The sequence below is a fragment of the Nyctereutes procyonoides genome, unplaced genomic scaffold (assembly GCF_905146905.1).
Source record: "Nyctereutes procyonoides isolate TBG_1078 unplaced genomic scaffold, NYPRO_anot_genome, whole genome shotgun sequence".
Classification (NCBI taxonomy): domain Eukaryota; kingdom Metazoa; phylum Chordata; class Mammalia; order Carnivora; family Canidae; genus Nyctereutes; species Nyctereutes procyonoides.
This window is the reverse complement of record NW_026575139.1, coordinates 2,629,525-2,650,629: the sequence shown is the minus strand read 5'-3', so window position 1 is coordinate 2,650,629 and position 21,105 is coordinate 2,629,525. Positions and strand designations below refer to the sequence as shown.

General features: G+C 45.4%; 1 protein-coding gene across 8 annotated transcripts in view; it reads left to right on the top strand.

The window, feature by feature from the left end:
• Positions 1–21,105, top strand: part of PPP2R5C (protein phosphatase 2 regulatory subunit B'gamma) — a 122,277-nt gene that overhangs the window by 14,208 nt on the left and 86,964 nt on the right. For 2 of the 8 annotated variants that reach the window (XM_055304087.1, XM_055304088.1), the window contains exon 1: positions 14,109–14,329. The exons of 5 other annotated variants lie outside the window; for them this stretch is intronic. In XM_055304087.1, the coding sequence (XP_055160062.1) occupies positions 14,236–14,329 (94 nt within the window). In that variant the 5' untranslated portion in view covers positions 14,109–14,235. Of the gene's footprint in view, positions 1–14,104; positions 14,330–21,105 lie in introns of those variants that run through there. One more of the 8 variants, XM_055304085.1, reaches the window with a different exon arrangement.

Genomic DNA, 21,105 nt, shown 5'->3' with positions numbered 1-21,105 from the left:
GGAGAGTTGGCCCGCTTTTTCCTGCTTCTGCTGTATTTATGTTTCATTCGGGTCCTCCTTGTTGAGGGTTGTTGTTGTTGTTGTTGTTTTTCAATTAAATGCCACTAACTGATTTACGCAACTGATATTTCAGATTCCAGAGCTGTTTGAGATAAAAATGTAATCGAGAATGTGTTCTAGCTCTAACACGCTAGAAAAGACAGGGGAAGACATACGTCTCTTTATGTAACTGAGCTAGCTGGCATTCCCTTCAAGTCAGTCTTCTCTTGCATTTGTCACCTGTGGGCTCTATGATTCAGAAAGGAGCCACTGCAGGAGACAGGTTATAAAAGCTACAGTAGAGCCTCTTCACTTTCCTGGTATTGGAGAAGTGAGGACTGTAACCGTGGTCTTTTGTGGACTCTTTCCCTGTGAGTCATATAGGGATTACACTGCCCAGGGGTTTCCTATTTGAGATTAGTCAGGGAATGGTGCCCTTTGCTTCGAATTTCCCCCCATAATGGCACAGTCACCTCTTTCCGTCCGAGGGTGTTCAGTCCCTAAATGTGCTCCCCTAGGAGATGTTGACGTTGAAGTTCATAAAATCAAGGAAAGTCAAATTTGACCAAAGTCAGCCATGAACCTCTGAAAACCTTTATCTTTACTAAAACATAAGACTAGCATGATAAATAAAACATCAGACATTTTTCATACCTCCAATTCATAACAGCAGGTCTTTTGTGAGACGCATGAACCCAGAGCAGGAAGTGCATCCTCTTTACAGGTGTGTTCCAGCGCCTTCCACACTGCAGGGCAGATAGCAAGGGCTCAGGGCAGAGGTGCCAGACGTGTCGGGGAGGAGGAGGGAAGAAGGAAGGGATGGAGGGAATGAGCAGTTTCTGGATTCACAGATGTACTTCCTGCCCCTCACTTGCTAGGAATCCAGGCTGTCTACTCCCTGCAGCCTGCAGAACATGGATCTGGCTTACATTTTGGTTTAGCTTCCTCATAGATAATATGCACATGAAGTCATTTTGGGGAGGGATGAATAGATGGAGCATAGGATAGTTTGAAGACAGTGAACCTATTCTGTACGATACCAGGATAGTGAGTATGTGGCATTTTGCATTTGCCAAAACCCATAAAATGTATGACACAACACACCCTCCTGTAAACTAAGGTATTTAATTAATAATGATATATCAGTATTGGCTCATCCATTGTAACAAATGCACTCACTGTAATGCAAAATGTTAATATTGGACAACAGGTGGCAGGTAATATGAAAACTGTACTTCACATTTGATTCTTCTGTAAGCCTGAAAGTTAAAGTCCACTACTTTGAAAGAAAGAAAGAAAAAGAGAAAGAGAGAGAGAGAGAAAGGATGGAAGGAAGAAAAGAAAAAAGAAAAGAAGTGCTACTTTTCCCATCCTCTGAGACCCTCCTTTGTTGGATCTTCGAATTTTTCTTCCAGCCCTTAAAAATCCTCCACAACAGCGTTACTGTCATATTCTGTTGGTGATCGTTTGGATTTATCCACTTATTTATCACTTTATTCTTCATTCCTCCTTGCATCTTCGACTTTCCTCCAGGATCACTTTCTTTCTATTGGAATATGTCTTGTAGAACTTTCTCTAATGAAATGAGTCTAGTGGTGGCAGATTATTTATCTAGAAAAGATCTTTATTCTGCCCTCATTCTTGAAAGATGTTCACTGAGGATTGAATTGCAGGTGTAGTTATTTTCTGTGAGAACAAGGAAGATAAGCATTTCATCACCTTTGACTTTGTTACAATTGAGAAACCAAAGTTAGTCTTTGAAGGGACTGTGCTTCTGGCTACTTTTCTGATTCTTGTCTCTAACATTGATTTTTCAGTAGTTCCACTGCTGGGTGTCCAAATGTGGATTTCTTTTCAGTCAGCCTTTTTTGGGATTTGTTGCACATTCATAGATTATTATACTTCCTCAGTGCTGAAAGGTTCCCAGCCATTATGTCTTCTACATTCGTCTTTGGCTTTAATCAAACATGTATTGGACTTTTCCATTTACCGTCTTTCTTTGTAATCCTCACCTGTATTTTTCACTTTTTGTGACTTCCCATGCTATGTTCCCATTGAGAGAGTCTCACATTATCTCTGATGAAGGACCAAGCTTTTTTTTTCTTGATTTTCAACCCTTCATGGACTGATACTTCTATAAAATACCGTGAAAATGAATAACTATACAAATGAAATGTAAAATGCAGCCTTTTTGTATTATTACGGCCAGTAGATATAAAATTGCCTTGCTGAGCTGCTGTCAGAATCTCTGAGCACCATGCTTAATTTCTGTTACCTTGCTGGGAATCTTCAGGTCTGCCTAGCATGTGCTGAAGTCCCCTTTGTTGAGCTTTTTCATCTCATATCCTTTTCCATTTATTGCAGTTACATTTTTAATCTGCAGTATGACTTTCTCATGTTTTCCTGTTCTGTCGCAGATCACGCTTGCCATTTCTGGGGGTGCAGTAAGCACAGCTACTTCGAGTTCTGTGTCACATGGTATTATCATCCTTATCACAGTGTGCTTGTGTTGTCTTATTTCCTTGAGTACCTGACTATTTTCTAGTATATGCTGGTCATTGTACTCAACTATTTAAAATAAGTTAAAATCTAAAATGAAAGTATCTTCTTCAATAGGGATTTGTTTTTGCTCCTTCTACCAGATACCTGGTTCGCTAGCAGTCTGGGAATGTTGTAAGTCGCAGCACTAGTTTATTATGACTTGTTAAATTAGTCAGGCCGGTTGTCATGTAAAATATCCCGCTTATTCCCTGCAGTTCCTGTAAATAGAAGTCTTTTTTGGATGGAATACATCAGACGTGTTACTGTATAACCCGGGAGATGTTGGTGGTAGTGCAGGATAATTGTTCGATCTGGTGACTGTCATAAGTGATGCCAGATTCTACACCGTGTTAGGGTAATGATAGGTTGATCTCTCCATCAGACCACGATGCTTCCCCCTGTGACTAGGCTGTCCCGAAGTACTGATGGCGATCTGCAAGGTCTGTTCCCCACCAGCCGTGTGCTAATGCCATGTATACCATGAGACAGTCCTTGCTTGAGTCAGCAGTGTCACTAGAGAGTTAACATTTAATCTGGCATTCTTCTGAAAGCAGAGCTGTTTCTTACCAACTGGAGATACTTGGTTATCTTGACATACAGTTCCTACGGAAAGTCAGAACAGGTGTAATGCTCTGCATTCGAGTTAGACTTTCCCTCAACTGGTGAAAACTAGAGATTTTTTTCTGGTTTTCTTTTTTTTGAATATCATTATGGACTTAGGTATTTCATTGATTTCAGTGTGCTTCAGCCAACTAAAATTACTGTTTTTCTGATGTGTGGCTGCATAACTTCAACCATTGGGTATTCTTGAGGCTCTCTTCTGTGTATTTTTTGACACGGACACATTTATTTTTGATTCCTTGATTTCTAACACAGTAAGATGTCCCCCAGCCTCATTTTGTACCTTCCTTGCCCCAGACTTGGAACCAGCTATTTTCAACAAGCCCTGATTCCTTTCAGTGGGACCTGATTTTAGAGACCAAAATCTGGGTACTAAGGGTGCTTGTTGCTATTGGACTGGTGTTGCTTTTAGGTGCTGTCAATGGAGGGAGATGGAATATAAGTATAAATATGTATTAGTTATACATTCATATTGACATTTTCAATTCAGTTTTCATTATGGTGTTTTCAGATGATTCTTGAATTTTCAGTTTTATCTCTTTTACACTGCAAATCTTGCTTTCTGACATCATTGACATAATTATTGCTGTATCCTATTAAAATAATTCACAACAATAATGCTGATATTATTACAAACAGCAGGAACTTTGAATTGGCTCATTTCATTGCAGAAAAAGTGGTTGTGCTTTTATCTGGATCCTATCACATTTTTTAAATGTGCAGGAAGGATTGGCACCTTGAGAATGTTTTCATCCTTTGGCCTAAGAGTGTGCTATGTGAAGGCCACTTTCATTTCTCTTTGGGTGTTTTAAAGTTTCCCTTGTGTGGGTTTTGCACATTGCTTATTAAGTTTTACACCTAGATATTCTGTTATTGTTGCTGTTGTGTCTTCTGAATAGTTAATTATTTTTAGGAAGGCTGTTGATTTCTGTATCTTGCTTTCACCTCCGCTTTCTTACTGAATTATCTTATTCTTTGCAGTAGTTTTTCCATTGATTTCTTTTGATTGTTCCAGGTATCTAATTAGATCTGTGCTTAAAGATGGCCTCACATTTTTGTTCCTAATTCTTGTACCTCTAGTGTCTTCCTCTTGAACTGGCTGAAAACTCCACTAAGGCGTTATAGGTGGTGGTGCAAGCAGGCATGTTTGTCTTGTTTCTGACTTTAATGGAAGTAGAAGCAGGATTTTTTTTTTTTTAACGATTGTGTTATTCCATTGTGTGGTGAAACCTTGGTTTTAAGTCTGTATAGATTGTGGCATAACGTAAACCTTTCATTGTTGTTCACATCTTTAAACCTTTTCTTAAGGTGGGCTCAGAAAGGAAGTACTGGATCAGAGCCTGTGTGTTTTCACAATCCCTGAGAGATACTGCCCAGATACTGTCCAGAGAGGTGGCACTGTACACACTCTACCCAGAGCAGATGAGACACCAGTCCTGTCACACCTTTTCCAGACCGGGGTCATTTAACACCTGAGTCATTTGTTAAGTGGAAAGTAGCATTTCCTATTTTACTCATTTAACAGTAAGGCTGAATGTAGTCTTCGGCCTTTTGCATTTAGAGAGCCTCCTGAGTTAGTCCCTTCCTCATGGTAGAAGCAGATGCTAATTGAAGGGTGATGCTTTGGGTGATGTGTAGGAGGGGTAAATCAGTTGCCCAGTTTGTTTCTTGGGGCCATTCTCCTGATGGAAAAGAGCCTGGGAGGAGTCAGGTCGTAAAGGAACAACTAGGACTTAACAGCAATTGGCTGGAAACCTTGGGGCAGAAATTTGGTGTTGCTAAGCACTTGGGCTTTTGTGAAAGAAGTTGCTACGTTATTATTGTGAATTCTTAAAACTTGGGTTTTGAATGGCAGTTAAAATCTTACATCTCTTGCCCTCCTTTAGTGAAAATGCAATACTTCAGCCTTATTCATAACAGTTCATTTTCTGATACAGTTGAAAGTTTGGCCTTACAGGTCATTTTTACTGCCTAAACATGAATTGTGCATGTATTTAGGGGAGCTTTGCCTCTTGGCCGTTAGTTGCAGAATTATAACAATGGAGTAAGAGCAGCTGCCAGAGTGCCTGCCCTAGTTCTGGTGGCCTGAGAAACTGCTCTCATCACTCCCGTCTTCTGCCCTATGCTTGGATTTCTGTGTCTGCTCCTGGCTGCGCACCATGACAGAGGAAATGGCCCCCGGTGCCAGTTCACAGCAAATATTTCCTGACCATCCAGGTTGTCTGGAGCATGGGGAGGTGGTCAGGACAATGACAACGGCCAGAGGTGGCCCTTGCCCTCCAGGAGCCAGCAGACCCAGATCCACTGTGCTTTCCCGACTCAGGCTTCTCTTGGCTACCTTCTGACTGCAGCTGGGCAGCAGAGACGCCACCAGGGCCACTCGTGTGCATAACCCAGAGCTGATGCCACATCGGCCAGCCCGGTCCTCCCGAGACCTTGCTCTCCTGTCTGCTCTCCCTGGGCCACAGACGCGGCTTTTACACAAGGCTCAGGCTAAGGCCTCTGCAGCCGCCCCGGGGCAGAACCTGGGCATCTGCTTCCAGCTGCCAGCTGTATTCTCACACTTCGTGCCTGGCTCAGGCCTCGCCCACACCTCACCTCGATTTCTCACGGCACCTCGCATTCGGCTCATGACCGCACACACATGCCATTCCTTGGAAGGGCCATCCTCTGTCACCCTCAGCACCCGGTTTTCCTCTGTGCTCTGCCAACCTCAGAGGCAGCCGCCGTGCCCTGCTGCTTCTGCCCACACCGATGTGTCCTGCACCACCTGGCTCGAGCCTGCCTTATCTATGCATGCAATTGTGGCAAAATCTGCATAGTGTAGTATCTGTCATCATAGCCACTCCTAAGTGTGCATTTCAGTGGCATTAAGTATGTTCCCAGTGCCGTATGCCCATCACCACTATCTCTTCATCCCCAACTAAGCCCTGTCCCTGGTAAACAGTGCCTCCGGTGCCTCCCATCACCCTCCCCCAGCCCCGCACCTGCCATTCTACTTTCTGGCTCTCTGATTTCAACTCCTCCAGGAATTGGGATCATGCAGAATTTGTCCTGCTGGCTCTGGCTTATCTCTCTCAGCATAATGTCCTCAAGGATCATCCTTGCTGTAGCCAGTGATGGGATTTCTTCCTTTTTAAGGCTGAATAATATTCCATCGTATGGCTAGACCACTTTGAGTGTATCCATCTGTCTGCCGATGGACACTCAGGTGGCAGGAGGTGCCACAAGTGGTGCTCTTGGGTGAAGTGCCACCAAGGGCAGAGCTGCTCACATGTCTGTTTTGGAGCATCTGCCAAGGATGGAGATGCGCTCTACGGGAGGAGTGGAGAGCCCTCCAGGCCCTCCGACTGCTCCTTCCACACGCCCTTCTGTTTCCAGAGAACTGCCATGGCCTCACCGCTCCTCCACCTCAGATTCTTCTGTGTAGAGGAGGTTTGTTATTAATAGCTGACGTGAGAGCACCTTGATATGTCACGTGTGCTAGAGACACCTTGTGTGGGCGCCCTGCCTTCTTGGAACAAGGAAGGGCTGTGAACACTTGCTCTGCTTTAAAGCTTTCCAGCCCAGCTGTGGGGAGAAGCCCAGCAAGCACTGGGGGTGAGTTTTACTTGGTCTACTCCACTCACCCCCGCCAGCCTTCCCTGGGGACCAGCCCGGCCACGCCTCTACTCGCAGGACTCTCGGATCTGCAGGGCGACAGGCCCACAAGCGCCTGTCCCTTTGTCCTTGCTTTTGGCAAGCAGAAGTTCCCTGGCAACCTTTGAACACAGCTGAATGTTAGGTATCTTTGATCTGCCTAAGGAAAAAGTCTATTTTAAACTCTAAGTGAAGCCAAATGTTTTAGGTTAGCTCTCTTACCCAACAAAACATACATCACCCGTGCTCATGCAGTTTCCAGTTAAAAAAAAATAGTGCTGGTCAGAACAGAGGCCTTGCTTTGCTGTGACGGCGCCATGGCTCTCTAGGTTCAAAAACAACTTTCTTTTAACGAAAGAAACTATAAAACTTCTCCACTAAAATATGAGCAGATTTAATTTGCCTACAAAATTGCTGGGAGATGAAAAATAAAAACCTTACGCCAAATTTAGAAATGAAAACTGGAAAGTTTTATTCAGAAATGCTAAATCAGAAATAAAATCAGTGGGATGTATTTACAGGCAGTTTGCTTTTAAATAAAGACCAAAACAAAGTGACAGAGGGACCAGAGAATAAAGAGTAATTCCTTTTAAAACCTTCACTTTGGTGCAGCACAAAGTTGCTTGCATTTGCATCTCTGATGGGAAAGTGCACGGGGAACAGTGGGTCTGTTTGCCGGCCTTCTATTCTGGAAGGCACACCGCCCTGAGCCCAGAAAGGTGCCTTTCCCCCCTCGGCATTAGCTCAGGCTCTTGGTGGCACAGCTGCAGCAGCAGGAAAGGGGAGGGGGGCGGTCATCGCTGGAGAATCAGGAGCCCGGTTTGAGGCCATCCTGGAAAGCAGGGGGGCCCATCACAGGTGGTACTGGAGGGCACAGTGGGACAGGCATTGTGTGCCCAGGAGACGGGAAGTGTTACTATCCAGGCAACTATGTGACATGTCCATTTTGGATATGTGCTACAGGGAAGAGGTTTAAAGAGTAGTAAGGGGGTTTGGGAACATCAGAATAAGTGTTGCTGCTTGATTTGTCCATCATTCAGTATATTTGGTGGTGCACATGCTGTGTGCCAGGCACCATCTGGGAGCTGGCCAGAGGAGAGAGTCTGTGGCGTGGGGTGGGAAGTAGGAAGGCTTCTGCGGTGGGGGTGGGGGTAGGGGTGAGGGTCTAAGTCTAAGCAGAGATCCCACTGCAGCCTGGAGATCTTTCTGAAGCACCATTGGTAGAGGCCAATGTTCTTCGGGTGGTTTCCAGCATGACACCTCTAATGGCTGGAGCCACTCCCTCCCAAGCTCTGCCCCTCACCACAGCAGGGTGGTATACTCCATCTGTGACATTTATGCCTCCTAACAACCGAGGAGATGGAATATCACATATACCTCCTTTTCCAAGTGAGGAAAGAGAACCATCCCAGGGTAATGCAAGGTGGCAAAAACTTGCAGCCCAGTGACAGGGGTGTGGCTGCAGTAGTAGCCTCTTCTGGGAGCATCCACTGAGTGCTTGCTTCATCAGTGAAGACAGTACTCCGGGGACTGGTTGAACCCTGATAGCTTGTGTGTGTACAGAATTCAAGCAAAGGTGGCAGATGTGGTGGGAAAAATTAACTAGTCCATGACTGAATCTTTGAGACAGGGACTCCACATCCTCTAGTTTGTTGGTTCAATTTGTCCTGCCCAACTTAGGCCAGTTTTTGATGGTGTGTTTTTACGTACATGAGGTCATAGATGTATCACAGTGAACAAACCTTTGGGGATCATACATCCTTCCCATCACAGACCCTTCTTGATTCTTCACCTACACCCAAGGGGCAGTGTTTGTTGAGGGTTCCTCCTTGTGGTAACTTCATTTGGATGTCTTTTTAAAAACTGTTACTTGTCATTTTTATCAAAGTATTATATGCTGATTTTAGCAGTACTGAAAAATACACAGAAGTTTCAGGAATAAAAACCACCCGTTGCCATAACATTCAACAGTGACTGCTGCTGTTGTTTGGGGAGTGTTTCTTTTTATGGATCATGCTATTTTTGAAACTTACACACTGCCCTTTTCAGTTATTTTCATTTTATATACTTATAAAGATTTTTGGTGGATGTGTAATATTTCATTGAGTAGGATCATCCCTTTGACATTTAGGTGGTTTCTGGTATTTTAGAATCATAAATAAAAATTTGATGCTCTCCAAAAAAAAATTATGAATTAGCCAAGGAGGTAAAAGACTTGTATTTTGTACACTACTTCAAGACGCTGAAAGACAATGCCAGTCACTGGACAAACGTCTGTGTTTGTGGACTGGAAGACCATATTGCTAGGCTTATCAAAATCCTAACAGTGTTTTTTCCAGAAGTGGAAAATCCATCCTAAAATTTACATGGTATCTCCAGGGACCCCTGATGGCCAAAGCAGTCTTGAAAAAGAACACCACACTTGGAAGTCTTAAATTTTCTGATTTTAAAACTTCCTGCAAAGCCACAGTAATCAAAACAGTTGTGATACCAGCATAAAGACAGGCATATATACCAATACAGAGTAGACTGGAGAGCCTGGAAATAAACCCTCACATAGACGGTCACATGATTTTCAATAAGGGTGCCACCCACTCAGTGGGGGAAGGACAGTCTTTCCAACAAATAGCCCTAGAAGAACCAGATGTTCAGAATGAAGTTGGACTCCTACCTCACACCATACACAAAGAGTAACTCAGGGACACCTGGGTAACTCAGTCGGTTGAGCTTTGGACTCTTGGTTTTGGCTCAGGTCATGATCTTGGGGTCATGGGATCGAGCCCCCCATCGGGCTCTGTGCTCAGCGAGGAGTCTGCTTGAGATTCTCTCTCTACCCCTCCCTCCATTCATACTATCTCTTTCTATCTCTCTCTAAAATAAATAAGTATAGTCTTTAAAAAAAATAAAGTAACTTAAAGTGGATCAAAAACCTAAATATAAGAGCTGAGAATACAAGCTGTTAGAAGAAAAGCTTCATTAAATTGAATTTGCTCATGATTTCTTCAAAATGACACCAAAAGCACAGGCAATGAAAGTACAAATAGTTGAACAACATCAAAACTTAAAATTTCTGTGCATCAAAAAACATAATCAATGAGGTGAAAAGGCATTCTGAAGAATGGGGGAAATAAGGGTCATTTATCTGAGAAGGGATTAATATCCAGAATATATAAAGAACTCCTATAACTCAACGACAAGAAAACCAGATTCAAAAATGGGCAAAGGACCCAAAGAAACATTCTCCAAAGAAGACATACACAAAGCCAGCAAGCAGATGAAAACATAATCAGCATCACCAATCGTTAGGAACATGCTAAACAAAATCATATTGAGATACTACTTCACATCTGTTAGTCTGCCTACTATCAAAGAAAAAAAAACAGCAGAAAACAACCAGTGTTGGCGAGGATATGGAGAAATTGGAGCCCTGTGCACTGTTGGTGGGAGTGCAAAAGTGATCCTACTGCTGTGGGAAAAATCATGGCAGTTCCTCAGAGAGTTAAACATAGAAATGCCATATGTTCCAGCATTTTCACTTCTGGGTGTGTGCCCCAAGGAACTGAAAGCAGGGACTTAAAATAGATACTTGCGCACCCATGTTATAGCGGCTTTATTCACGGTAGCCCGAAGGCAGAGGCAGCCCGAATGGCCATCTGCGGATGAATGGAACAGCACATTCACACAACGGAATATTACTCAGCCTTACAAAGGAAGATGCTGACACCTGCTGTGGCAGGGACCTTGAGGATGTTACACCCAGTGAGGTAAGGCTGCCACAGGAAAAATCCTGCCTGAATCTGCTTGGATGCAGATCCCCAGACACAGAAGTAGAATAGGGGTGGGGTGCTGGGGAATTAGTATTTAATGGGGACAGAGTGTCAGTTTTGCAGGATAAAGAGAGCTCTGTGGATGGACGGTGGCAGTGGCTGCCCAACGACTTAAGTGTACTTAATACCACTGAGCTATACACTTAAAAGTGGTTAAGATGGTGAATTTTATAAAATGTGTATTTTAGCCCAATTTAACAAATATTAAAATGTGATGCTACACTCTACTACTATGTTTCTAGAATAGAAACATTTCTAGAATAGATTCCCAGGAGTAGAATTACTTAAAGAATCTTGATCCATCTTGCCAGATTATTTTAATTCCGAAAGGATCAAAACAACTTACAGATTTGTTGGCAGGGTCACAACGTGCCTTTACCAGCGTTGAGTAACTACCATTTGTTAAAATTACTGTTGATTTGATAGGTAGAGAAATACTTCTTTATACAATTATGATCGGTTATAGTTCTTTTGTGAACTGAATCATTTCAGCATCAAGGACTCGTTTTTTTATAATCAACTCTAGTGTGTTATTAATTCCTTATATTTATAGCAGTTCTATTTACTCTGGTTTTTTGGAGGGAACATCAGAAATTTGTAAATTTTTTAATGTGAGCAATATCCATTAAGGGTTTTTCCATAGTTTTTAAATGTCCTATTTTCTTGATACTCCTCTTCTGAAAGCCTTAGGGATTTACAGGGTGATTTGGATTTGTTTGGTTTTTTTATTTAACTCCTCTCAAATTTTATTTTGGTGCAAAGACTTAAATTCGCTTATTCCCACATAGCCAACCGGTTATCTAATTGTCCCCTTTCCACTGATTTGGGAGTCTTTCTTTGTCGTAATAACACACTTGGATGCATATGCTTCCCACTCTGGGGGCTGTAGCTTTGTCCCACGGACCTGACCTCCTCTTAGGCCCTCATCCCACAGGCAGGAATTCACAAGCTTTCCAGTGGGTGGGACTAGCCTTTCTCACAAGTTATCTCATTCTCTTGCTTTTTATTTTTCCAGGGGAACTTTAAAATTGTTTTTGTCAAGAAAAAAATTTCTGGACAGGAAAATAAAGAGACCCGACCAGATTTTGACCAGAATTGCCTTAAACCTGCCAATCAATTTGGGGAAAAATTAACACCAGCATGTTTATAGTATTTATACTTCAGTCCAGGAGTCTGCCTTCTGTGTATTTGTTCAAGTGTTTTTTTCCTCTCTCCATATTACTTATTTGTTTGTTTGCTTATTTATATTTAGGATGTGTTTCATGACTGATTTCCAGAGCACAGAACTTGAGTTCTTTAAAGAATCACTTTATATGGACAAGACTTCAAAAGAGCATAGAGGGAAATCACTAATAAAGTTTAGATCCTTTGAAATCATTAGGAAAAATACATCAAGGAATGTCTTCACTTGTTCGTTGACTTCTAATCTGTATATTTTATGGAAAGATTTTAGGAGTCTTTCCCCCTCATCTCTTCATTTTAGATCATCAGCACAGTCTTGGGACAGGCGCATTACCCATTCTCATCCTGTATGATATAGCAAATTATTTGAGGGCAGGTCTCTGTTTTTTTATTTTTTTTAAAGATTTTATTTATTTATTAGAAAAAGAGAGTATGCACAAGGCAGAGACACAGGCAGAGGGAGAAGCAGGCCCCATGCAGGGAGCCCAACACGGGACTCGATCGCGGGTCTCCAGGATCACACCCTGGGTTGAAGCCAGGCACCAAACCACTGAGCCACCCAGGAATCCCTTTTTTTTTTTTTTTAAGATTTTATTTATTTATGAGAGATAGAGAGAGACTGTCTTTTTAAAGTACAGATCTGCGGGAAGCATCTGCCCCGGACCCCTTAATCAAGCCCCCTCGTTCCTAATTGCAGACCTGTCTGAGCTCATCGGGCATCAGTCTGAATGAGAAGGTGGTGGTGATCCTAAGGGAGCCGTCCTCTCCTCCATCTGACAAGACCAGAGGATCAACGGCCAGAACTGAAATCCAGACTGAACATTATCTGACTGAAAGCACAGGCAGTTTTTGTTGGACTAGCAGAGGAGGCAGGCAGGGGTGAGGCCAAGTGTGTGTACAGGCCAAGGGTCCACAGGACTGGTCCCCATTGCCTGTTGTAGATAATTGCGTGGCCAGTTCTAGAATCCAGCAGCATCCTTCAGCTCTGTGAAGGAGGGAGGCCGGGGTGGGATTTAGTTGGCTTTTACTTATTTATTCTCGTGATCGGTATTGATGCATATTGGAAAAACTACCTTCTTGCCGGTGAGGGGGCCTTACTGAGCCATTGTAGTGGTTCAGTCATTCCTGGAAATGTACGCTGAGCCAGCCCACAGGTGTAACTGCTAACCTCACGTGCACGTCAGGTGCTGCTTACTATTGTGAATGAGGTGTGGGAACCAGGGGGCTTTTGCGTTCTTGTTCACACAAAGGAGTTGTATGAGACCGCGTGAAAAGAGATGGGTTTTGGACAGACTTAGTCGTGTGTGTCAAGAAGTGAGGAATTTGTTTACAGTTGTATCTGCCAGAGGACTTTTCCTGTAGTTTATTTGATGCTTCTTTTTGTTAGGGGATCACCTCTTTGATCCCCTCTTCATACTCCAGAAGTGTCTTTCTCATAATAGCTTTTTACACGAACTCTTCTCGAGGGTAAGAAACAAAGATCTGAATTGTAGCTTTTACAAGTAGCCCCATAAAAATACGGGAAATATCCTTTTTTAGCTTAGAGATTTTAAACGTACTTAAAATCTCTAAAAACTTAAGAGTATGTAATGTGTTGACGTCTTTGAGATACAAAAATGAACACTGCCATCTCATTTTATGGCTCTCTCTTAACTGCCTTTAATCTGTAGCGCTTTCTAGGTATTCAACTTAAGGAAGCTTTCGTGCCCCGTGTAATTTTTTGACTAAGTTTTCCCAATGAAAACCCTAGATCTCGAGAAAAACTGGCATTTGAGGATCAGCTCATTACTCGGCAACAGGAGGGGCTGAGCTCGAGTCCGCAGTGGCGATCTGGGATTGCATAATGTTTGGACAGCCCTTTGCTTAAACAGCACGAGGCCAGGTTGCCCGCGTGCTAGCTCCGCTCGGGATGTGGGAGCACCTGGAGCCGGGGGCAGCTGGCGGGAAGGAGGCGCCCCTGACTTTGGGGGGCCGGCCCGGGGCGCCGGCGCTGGAGGTCCTGCGGCTCGCGCCACCGGCCGCTCCCGGTCCGGCGGAGTAGGGGTTGGGGAGGGGGGTCCCCAGCCTCAACCCCGCACCCTCGGAGATGGGCTCTCGGGCTGCAGGTTGGCGGGGAGCGGAGCCTGCGGGAGGCGAGAGCCGGGAGCCCGGGGCCGGGAGCCGCGCACACTGACAGCCGAGCAGGGCGCTCTCTCCATTTGCAGTTTTTTTAGTGTCATTTTAAGTTGCAGCTTCCGGCCAATCAGCGAGCCCCGTGCCTGCTGACATCACGGGGCAGCCAGTTCCCTCCAGCTGCAGAGAGCTTCAGTTTGTCTTTTTTTTTAAACTAAAATGGAGGCTGCTTTCTTGCCTTAAGGAGTACATTGCCTTTCCCGCTGGAGTCTAGATGTGGACATGTAATAAAGCGGGCAGCAGGATGGTGGTGGACGCGGCGAACTCCAACGGGCCTTTCCAGCCCGTGGCCCTTCTCCATATCCGAGGTAAGTTATTGTGCGTTTCGCTGAATCGGAACCTCCCGTGCTTAGTTAATAAATGGCTATTGTGCTTCCGAGGAGAGGGCCAGGAAGTCCCCGCGGCCCAGCCTTCCCGGCGCTGCAGACCCGGCCGCGGGAGGGGGGCTGTGTCACCGCGGTCCGGCCTCCCCCGAACGCCTCGCACGATCGGAGCCTTGAGAGAGGCCTTGCACGCATAGTTCAAAGCTGGTTTTTCTGCTTTCTGCTCGCTCTCCCATCCCCCTTTCGGAGCCGTGCTGATGTCAAAGGATGTGAAGTCACTGCCCGGGGAAGGTATTGGGTGGAGGTGGGAAGGAGAGGCGGGCGGCAGCGCCTGGCCAAGTTGTCCGTCCGCCGAGTTTCTGTTGCATCTGTGCCGCTCGACGCTGCAAACGTTTCATCGGGGGCACATCTCTGTAATAAAGATGGATCGCCGTCGGAAAATATGCAGAGATAATCCGGAGGAGAACTTGCTTTTTCAAAGGATTGTTTGCATCCCTGCTGCGGAGCCTCAAGGAGAAATAGGCTCAAGCTTCGCGAGACAGAGATCTATTGTGGGTCACGATTTCTCAGACGTTAGCGGGTTCGCGGACTAGTGGGAAATATTTTGCATTTCGGTAGGCTCTGCGTGACGCTTGACTTTAAATCTTAAAATGGCAACAAGTTCTCGGTGTGCACATACATCTCGCTTCTTGTAGTTCATACGAAATTTGGGCTCAAGATGTAGCTGAAAAACGCAATTACCGGGGTGATTAATAATAATTTTTTTAAATAATGATTATATTAAAGTGTGCATCCCGGGGTAGTAGTATACTTGCTCCGAGTTGGTATTTTGAAACCTGTGTCATATAAAAAAAAATTTGTTCACAATCGAGAGAGACAGGAAAATGGATGTTAAGCTTTATCAGATCACCTTAAAATGTGTAATGTCACAGCTCCGCCCTGACAAAACAGTTGTCACTGTCAGAATCTCCTCTGAGGACCCGCGTTCAGGAAGGGTGGGGGCAGCATCTCTAGGTGACTAATAGTCCGTGTGACTAAAATGCCGGACAAGATTTTTCAGATCGTAGGGTGTATCCAGGGAAGATAAACCGTACGCATACTCAATCTGTTGGAAGAAAATGGGTGTTGCTTTGCTCTCCAAACCCTCTTTAATAAAGCTGGTGAAAATTAATACCCACAGCGAGCAACTTGTAGGTTGGGCTACGCATTCATCATTTTATAGCGTGTGTCCAGGAGGGAGCCCGTGGTGACCACAGACAGCCTGCAGATATTTTAATGGCAGGAACCAAACGGGTAAAAATAAAAATGTGATCGTGTTTAGGTTTGAGTTCGTTCTTAAATACTGACGAGTCAGTAATAAGATGACTTTATTACATGTAAAATACTTTTTTACGGTTTTAAGGTATCTTATAAAAGATTTTTTGTGAGTTTTTTTTTTCTGATTTTATTAGGCAGTGATGGAACTAGCCATTTTTTGAACTAACTTTATTCTGAAGTGGAATCATTTGGCTTTATGACCTATTATAGCACGCTGATTTGTTTGTTTGCTTAAACCAAGGCTTTATTATAGCCAGGTTGGATTTTTTGCCTTTGGTTGAGCCATTGGTTGCTTGCTATCGAACCGTGAAGGGAAAAAGTAGTGGAGTGTACTAACCTGAAAGAGACAAGTTTTTAAGAGGCCGGGTAACTTGTAGGGACCAAACGGTAACTTTTCATTCCAACAGGGGAGTGATTTTTAATTTCAAAACCTGAAAAACTCTTTGTTTACCCCTCACCAGTTTTTAGAGCAAGCATGTTAGTGTGCAGTTTGGCAAGATTTGTTTTGCTCATACTGGTTTTCAGAGTCCTGACCGATTAAACATCCCGTCAGCCGCTGTCCTGCGTGCGTGTCCAGTGCTGAGGGTCAGTATCCGTGACTGAGAAGCACAGCCCCACCCCAGAGCCCAGGATTTTGCAGGGAGGCCCACCACCAGCAGCACCACTACCCAGGGGCCCTGGTGCTGGAGGGGGACACACGAGCGCTAACTCTGGGCAAGTGGGCTGATGCGCAGATGCAGGGTAGCAGGGACTGATGCGCTGCTGCTGGGGAGAGGCGGCGTCCAGGAGGGGGCGACACTGAGGGCCACCCCCTCTGCCGGTGCGCTGAGGTTCCCATTTAGGGAGGAGGGGTCTTCCACACTGAAGGGTAAATGACCTTCCAAGGTCACACAGCCCACACGTGGTCAGGCCAGAATCCAGAGGCCAGGCAGTTGTGCTGTTTTCTTTGGCATCTTTAAAAAATAATTAAAAAAAATAATAAACCAACTTATTTTTAAATAGAAACTTTGGCAGTTTGTAGAACCTTTTGTCACAGGATTATACTTGCGGTTTTTCCCAGCACCTTATCAACTTTCATCTGTTTCATCGGCCTCTTGTGTGTGACAGTTCTGTGCCCAGGGCTCATTTCTTCATTTATTTTACAAAAATTTGTCAGTTCCCTGCCACACCGTGCGAAGCAGGTCCTCAATTCAGGACACGCAGCAAGCCAGCACTGTGGCCCAGCCTTGGGGGTCTACAGCCCCCAGCAGGGTGGCACAGTCAAGTAAACAAAAACATCCGTACACCTCTAAACTGATCAGTAGGTCCCAGCTGGCTGGATAGTTATCTCCTATTAAATAATCTAGAGTTTGCAATTCATACAGTGAATTAGCTTATATAAAAAAAAAAAGTTCAAGTGTGAGAGGAACATAAGGTTGAAATTGAAATTTATATAAACTTTTCTGTCTGTAGGAGAGAACGTCACCTGAACTGAAAGCCTGTAAATTTAGCTCGATGACTTAAATCCTGATCCTCTAGTGCCATCCAAGAGAACTGCCTGTGTTGGTGGCAGTGTTCTCTCTGCTGGCCACTGCGGGGGCCCCTGCCGCGTGTGACCGTGGAGCACTTAAAATGCGGCTCGTGCAACTCAGAAACTGGATTTTTGGGTTTATTTCATTATAGCTACTTCAACTTTAAATAGACACTCATGTCTAGTGGCTCCTGTACTTGGCAGCACAGCTCTAGCCTGGGATCGACACTTTTTCCAAAAAGGGCTGGATAGGACAAGCGAACCTTGGAGACGTTGCAGGTTCTGTTCCAGACCACTGCAGGAAAGCTGGTGTCACATTAAATCAAATCTAATGAAGTTTTTGGTTTCCCAGTGCCTATAAAAGTTATGTTTACACCCTGCTCTGGTCCATTAAGTGTCCGGTGGCACCACGGCAGGAAAAAAACCAGTGTACATACCTTAATTTAAAAATACTTCATTGCTAAAGCAATGCTAACCATTGTCCGAGCTCCCAGAAGGCTGTGATCACAGATCACCATAACAGATATAGTAATAATGAGAAAGTTCGGCGTCCTGCGAGAATCTCTCAAACTAGGCCACAGAGACACAAAGTGAGCAAAATGCTGTTGGAAAAATGGTGCCCCCAGACCTGCCTAACACAAGGGTGCCACCAACCTTCAGTTTAAAAACTCAGTATCTGCGAGGCGCAATAAAATGAGGTGTGCCTGTAAATAAATCTTTTTGGCCGTGAAAGCAGGCATAGGCAGTAAGTAAGTGAATAGGCACGCCTGTGTTCCAGGAAAGCTTTATTTACAAAAACAGGTGGCAAGCCAGATTTGGCCCTTGGGACCCAGTTTGCCGACCCCCCCATTCTTGACCGTTCCGTGAGTTTTGACCATTCTGTGGGTTTTCGTGTAGTAAAACGTGTTACTTCCAGAATCAGGTTTAAGGCGAGAATAGCCAAGCCAAAATGCTGTTAATGGCAAGAGAAGAGAGAGCTCTTGACCCTTCTCCAGCTGCGTTACTCTGGCCTCAGGAGAGTTAACTGCTTGCATCTTGTTCTAGTTGTTCGTAAACTCCCTCGGTTGAGGAGTCTGGCTTTGAAGGACTGAGAGACAGCCGTGGCCCGGTGGGGAGCTCAGGAGCCAGTTATTCCTTTCGTGGAAACCCATTTTTCCTGGGACGTTGAGGTCTGACTGCAGAAGAGTTTGTTTTCTCACGAGTAAAATGTGCCAGCGGCAGCGAGGAAGTCCAGCTCAATCCCGTGGCTTAGCCAGCACGGCTGCACCATGCAGGTGGCCGGCCAGACGTCGGACACTCGCGTGTGACGGGATGACAGCAAACACCACACCGTGAGGACGAGGACGGTACCCAGCAGCCCCACACTCCCCAGACGTTTCAGTGGCGACCAAAGATAAAAGACCTCCCAAAAGCTCAGACGGTGAACCTCTCTGCACAGCGCATCGGTCAGCTCAGGAGTTTTACTTCACAGACATCTCTATTTTGTGCACCTGTGCTGCTCTCTGAAGCAGCTTTTTAGAAGTACACCTTTAAAGCTTACCTGTAGTGATCCTGTATGTAAAGATGTTTCTCGCGTACTCCCCAGGGTGCCGGGAAGGTAACCAAAGTAACTAGCTCCCTTGGGGTGGGGGTGTTTGCATCAAGTCTGCACACCTTTTCTTAATTAGTCTTCCCTCCAACTTGGGTGTGACATCTCCTAAGAGTTTTCTGACCGTGACTCTTGCCTTACAGCAAAAGCTAAACTCCCAGAATTCTCTCACTAAAATAGGAAGAATGAGAGAAAAAGACACGAGGTTGACAGTCAAGAAAAGGGTGTGTGTTTTTAAGCCTTGGAAGAGGACAGACTCCTCACGGGCTGAGTGGTTGGGGTACATCCTCCTCCTCATCTGGCTTCTGGTCCCATACGTCAGATACAGTTGCAGAGTGGTGCTTTTCGAGAACACGGAGTGGTTCCTGCCAGCATTCCTGCCTGGGAGGTGAGCAGGACACGTGCCAGTGTCTCCCGTCCCCAAGGTCGCCAGCCTGTAAGGCCGAGTCGGGGGGTGGGGGGGGGGGGGGGCCCTGCCCATGGTGCCAGCTACATGTCCCCAAGCTGCTGCTAGTGGCCGTCCTAGGAGGGGAGGCAGCATTTATGGAGAGTGCAAGGCCCGGGCCACAGAGAATGAAGGAATCAGAGTCTCAGATCATGCTCTCCCCTCTGCCCCACATCCAGGTGTTGAGAGATAATCATGAAGCTTCCACATCACATGCGCCTTCTGATTGTTACTGTTGTCCCCAGCGTAATATATTCGAGTGTCTGGAGTTCAGAGTTCATCTCAGGTCCACGTGAGAGCTTGCTGCATGGCTCTCGTCCACTCAGTGTGATCATCCCCCTCCCTGCTGTCCTGATTCACCACCTAGTCTGCCAGGTGTTGACTGTGAGCTTCGTTTTCTTGCCTCCTCCACGGATCATAAGTATCCTGAGGAAGGGCACGGCCAGCTGGATATTTCCCATGACCTCTAGCATCATCGCGAGTGTGAAAGCATTCACTGTTGGCGGGTTGAAAATAAAAAGCTGTTTCTCTGAAGGATCATCCAGATGGTGTTTATTCGGTGTGTTTTTTAGCTAATTACTTGATCAGATAGTACTTGTCAGGCTCACGAGAAGCTGTACAAGGTACCTGATTTAAAAAGTGGACGCAGGTAACCACTCTCTGCTGGGCCTGGCTTCGGAGGAAACCTCTTCCCTACCAGATGGAGATAGTCCCACCAAGGATGTGGAGATGCCATGAACTCAAAAATGGGGTGATCGGTTTTCTCTCACTAATGTACTTAAAGGAAAGTCTTTTAATCTTGGAAGGACACTGACCAGAGCCCATGAGGACAGCGAACTATAGATAGCGGGTGAAGTCTGGTTTTGGTTTGGGTCCTTAAATTGTCCATAAATCAAGAGACAAATTGTTACAAATACAACAAATGAATATATTATCAGATCTTTGTTCTAAAAAATTAAAAACAAAAACCTGTGGAGGACATTTTGGGCACAGTCGGAGAAGGTCGAGTGCAGAATGACATGGAATGCTGCGGAATTAGTTTTGGGCGCAGTAAAGGTGTGGTCCTGTTGTAGGGACTGTCCTCCTCCTTGGGGACCAGAGGTGGGATTATTGAGGCGTGCAGTGTGATGAGCTCTGTAGCTTTCTTGAAATAATACACAGAAAAACTCCGTAAAGCAAGTACGCTAAAATACAAACAACTGTTGAATCTAGGGAAGCGGGTATACAAGCTTCTGTGGAGGTATAAACTTTTCCATAATGTTACGAGGTATCCTTAAGATGTTCAGCTTTAGGGAAAATGCACAAAGGAGGTGTAATTATTCAGAAATTGTTTCCTAAACAGTGAGCAGTGGTCTTTATGTTCAAGTTCCGGCTTTTCCTCCTTTTAACCTTTATGCCAGTTGACAAATCCGTGGCCGTTGGTGGACTCTTCGGGTGAGGGATCGGCCGTCCCGGGCGGGGCAGCGTCGAGGCCCTGCAGCCCGGCGCCGGGTGCCAGCGGGCCCAGTTGCTGACTCCTAGCGGCTGCAGACAGCAGCACCATCCTACCAGACGGTGTTTTGGGGGTGTACACCTTTTTGGACGTTTATTGGCACTTTTATTGGTCTTTTAAAGCATAACAGCCTTTAAGGCACACACGCAGAGAAAACCAGGGTTCCCTCTGAACATGAGAGGCGGGGTGCCCCGGGCTCCCCACCCCACACCCCAGCGCTGGCTGGCGGAGCCGTCCTGGGCAGGCTGACTCACTCTGTGCCTGGAAATGGGAATGCGATGCCCTGCCTCCCTGGGTTTTATGAGGGTAAGAGGAACCCATGCAGATGAAGTGTTAAAATGGTGCCTGGAGCCTTGCGAGGCTCCCCACAAGTTGTCACCCCTTTTCTAGATAGACTTCAGAGCCCAGC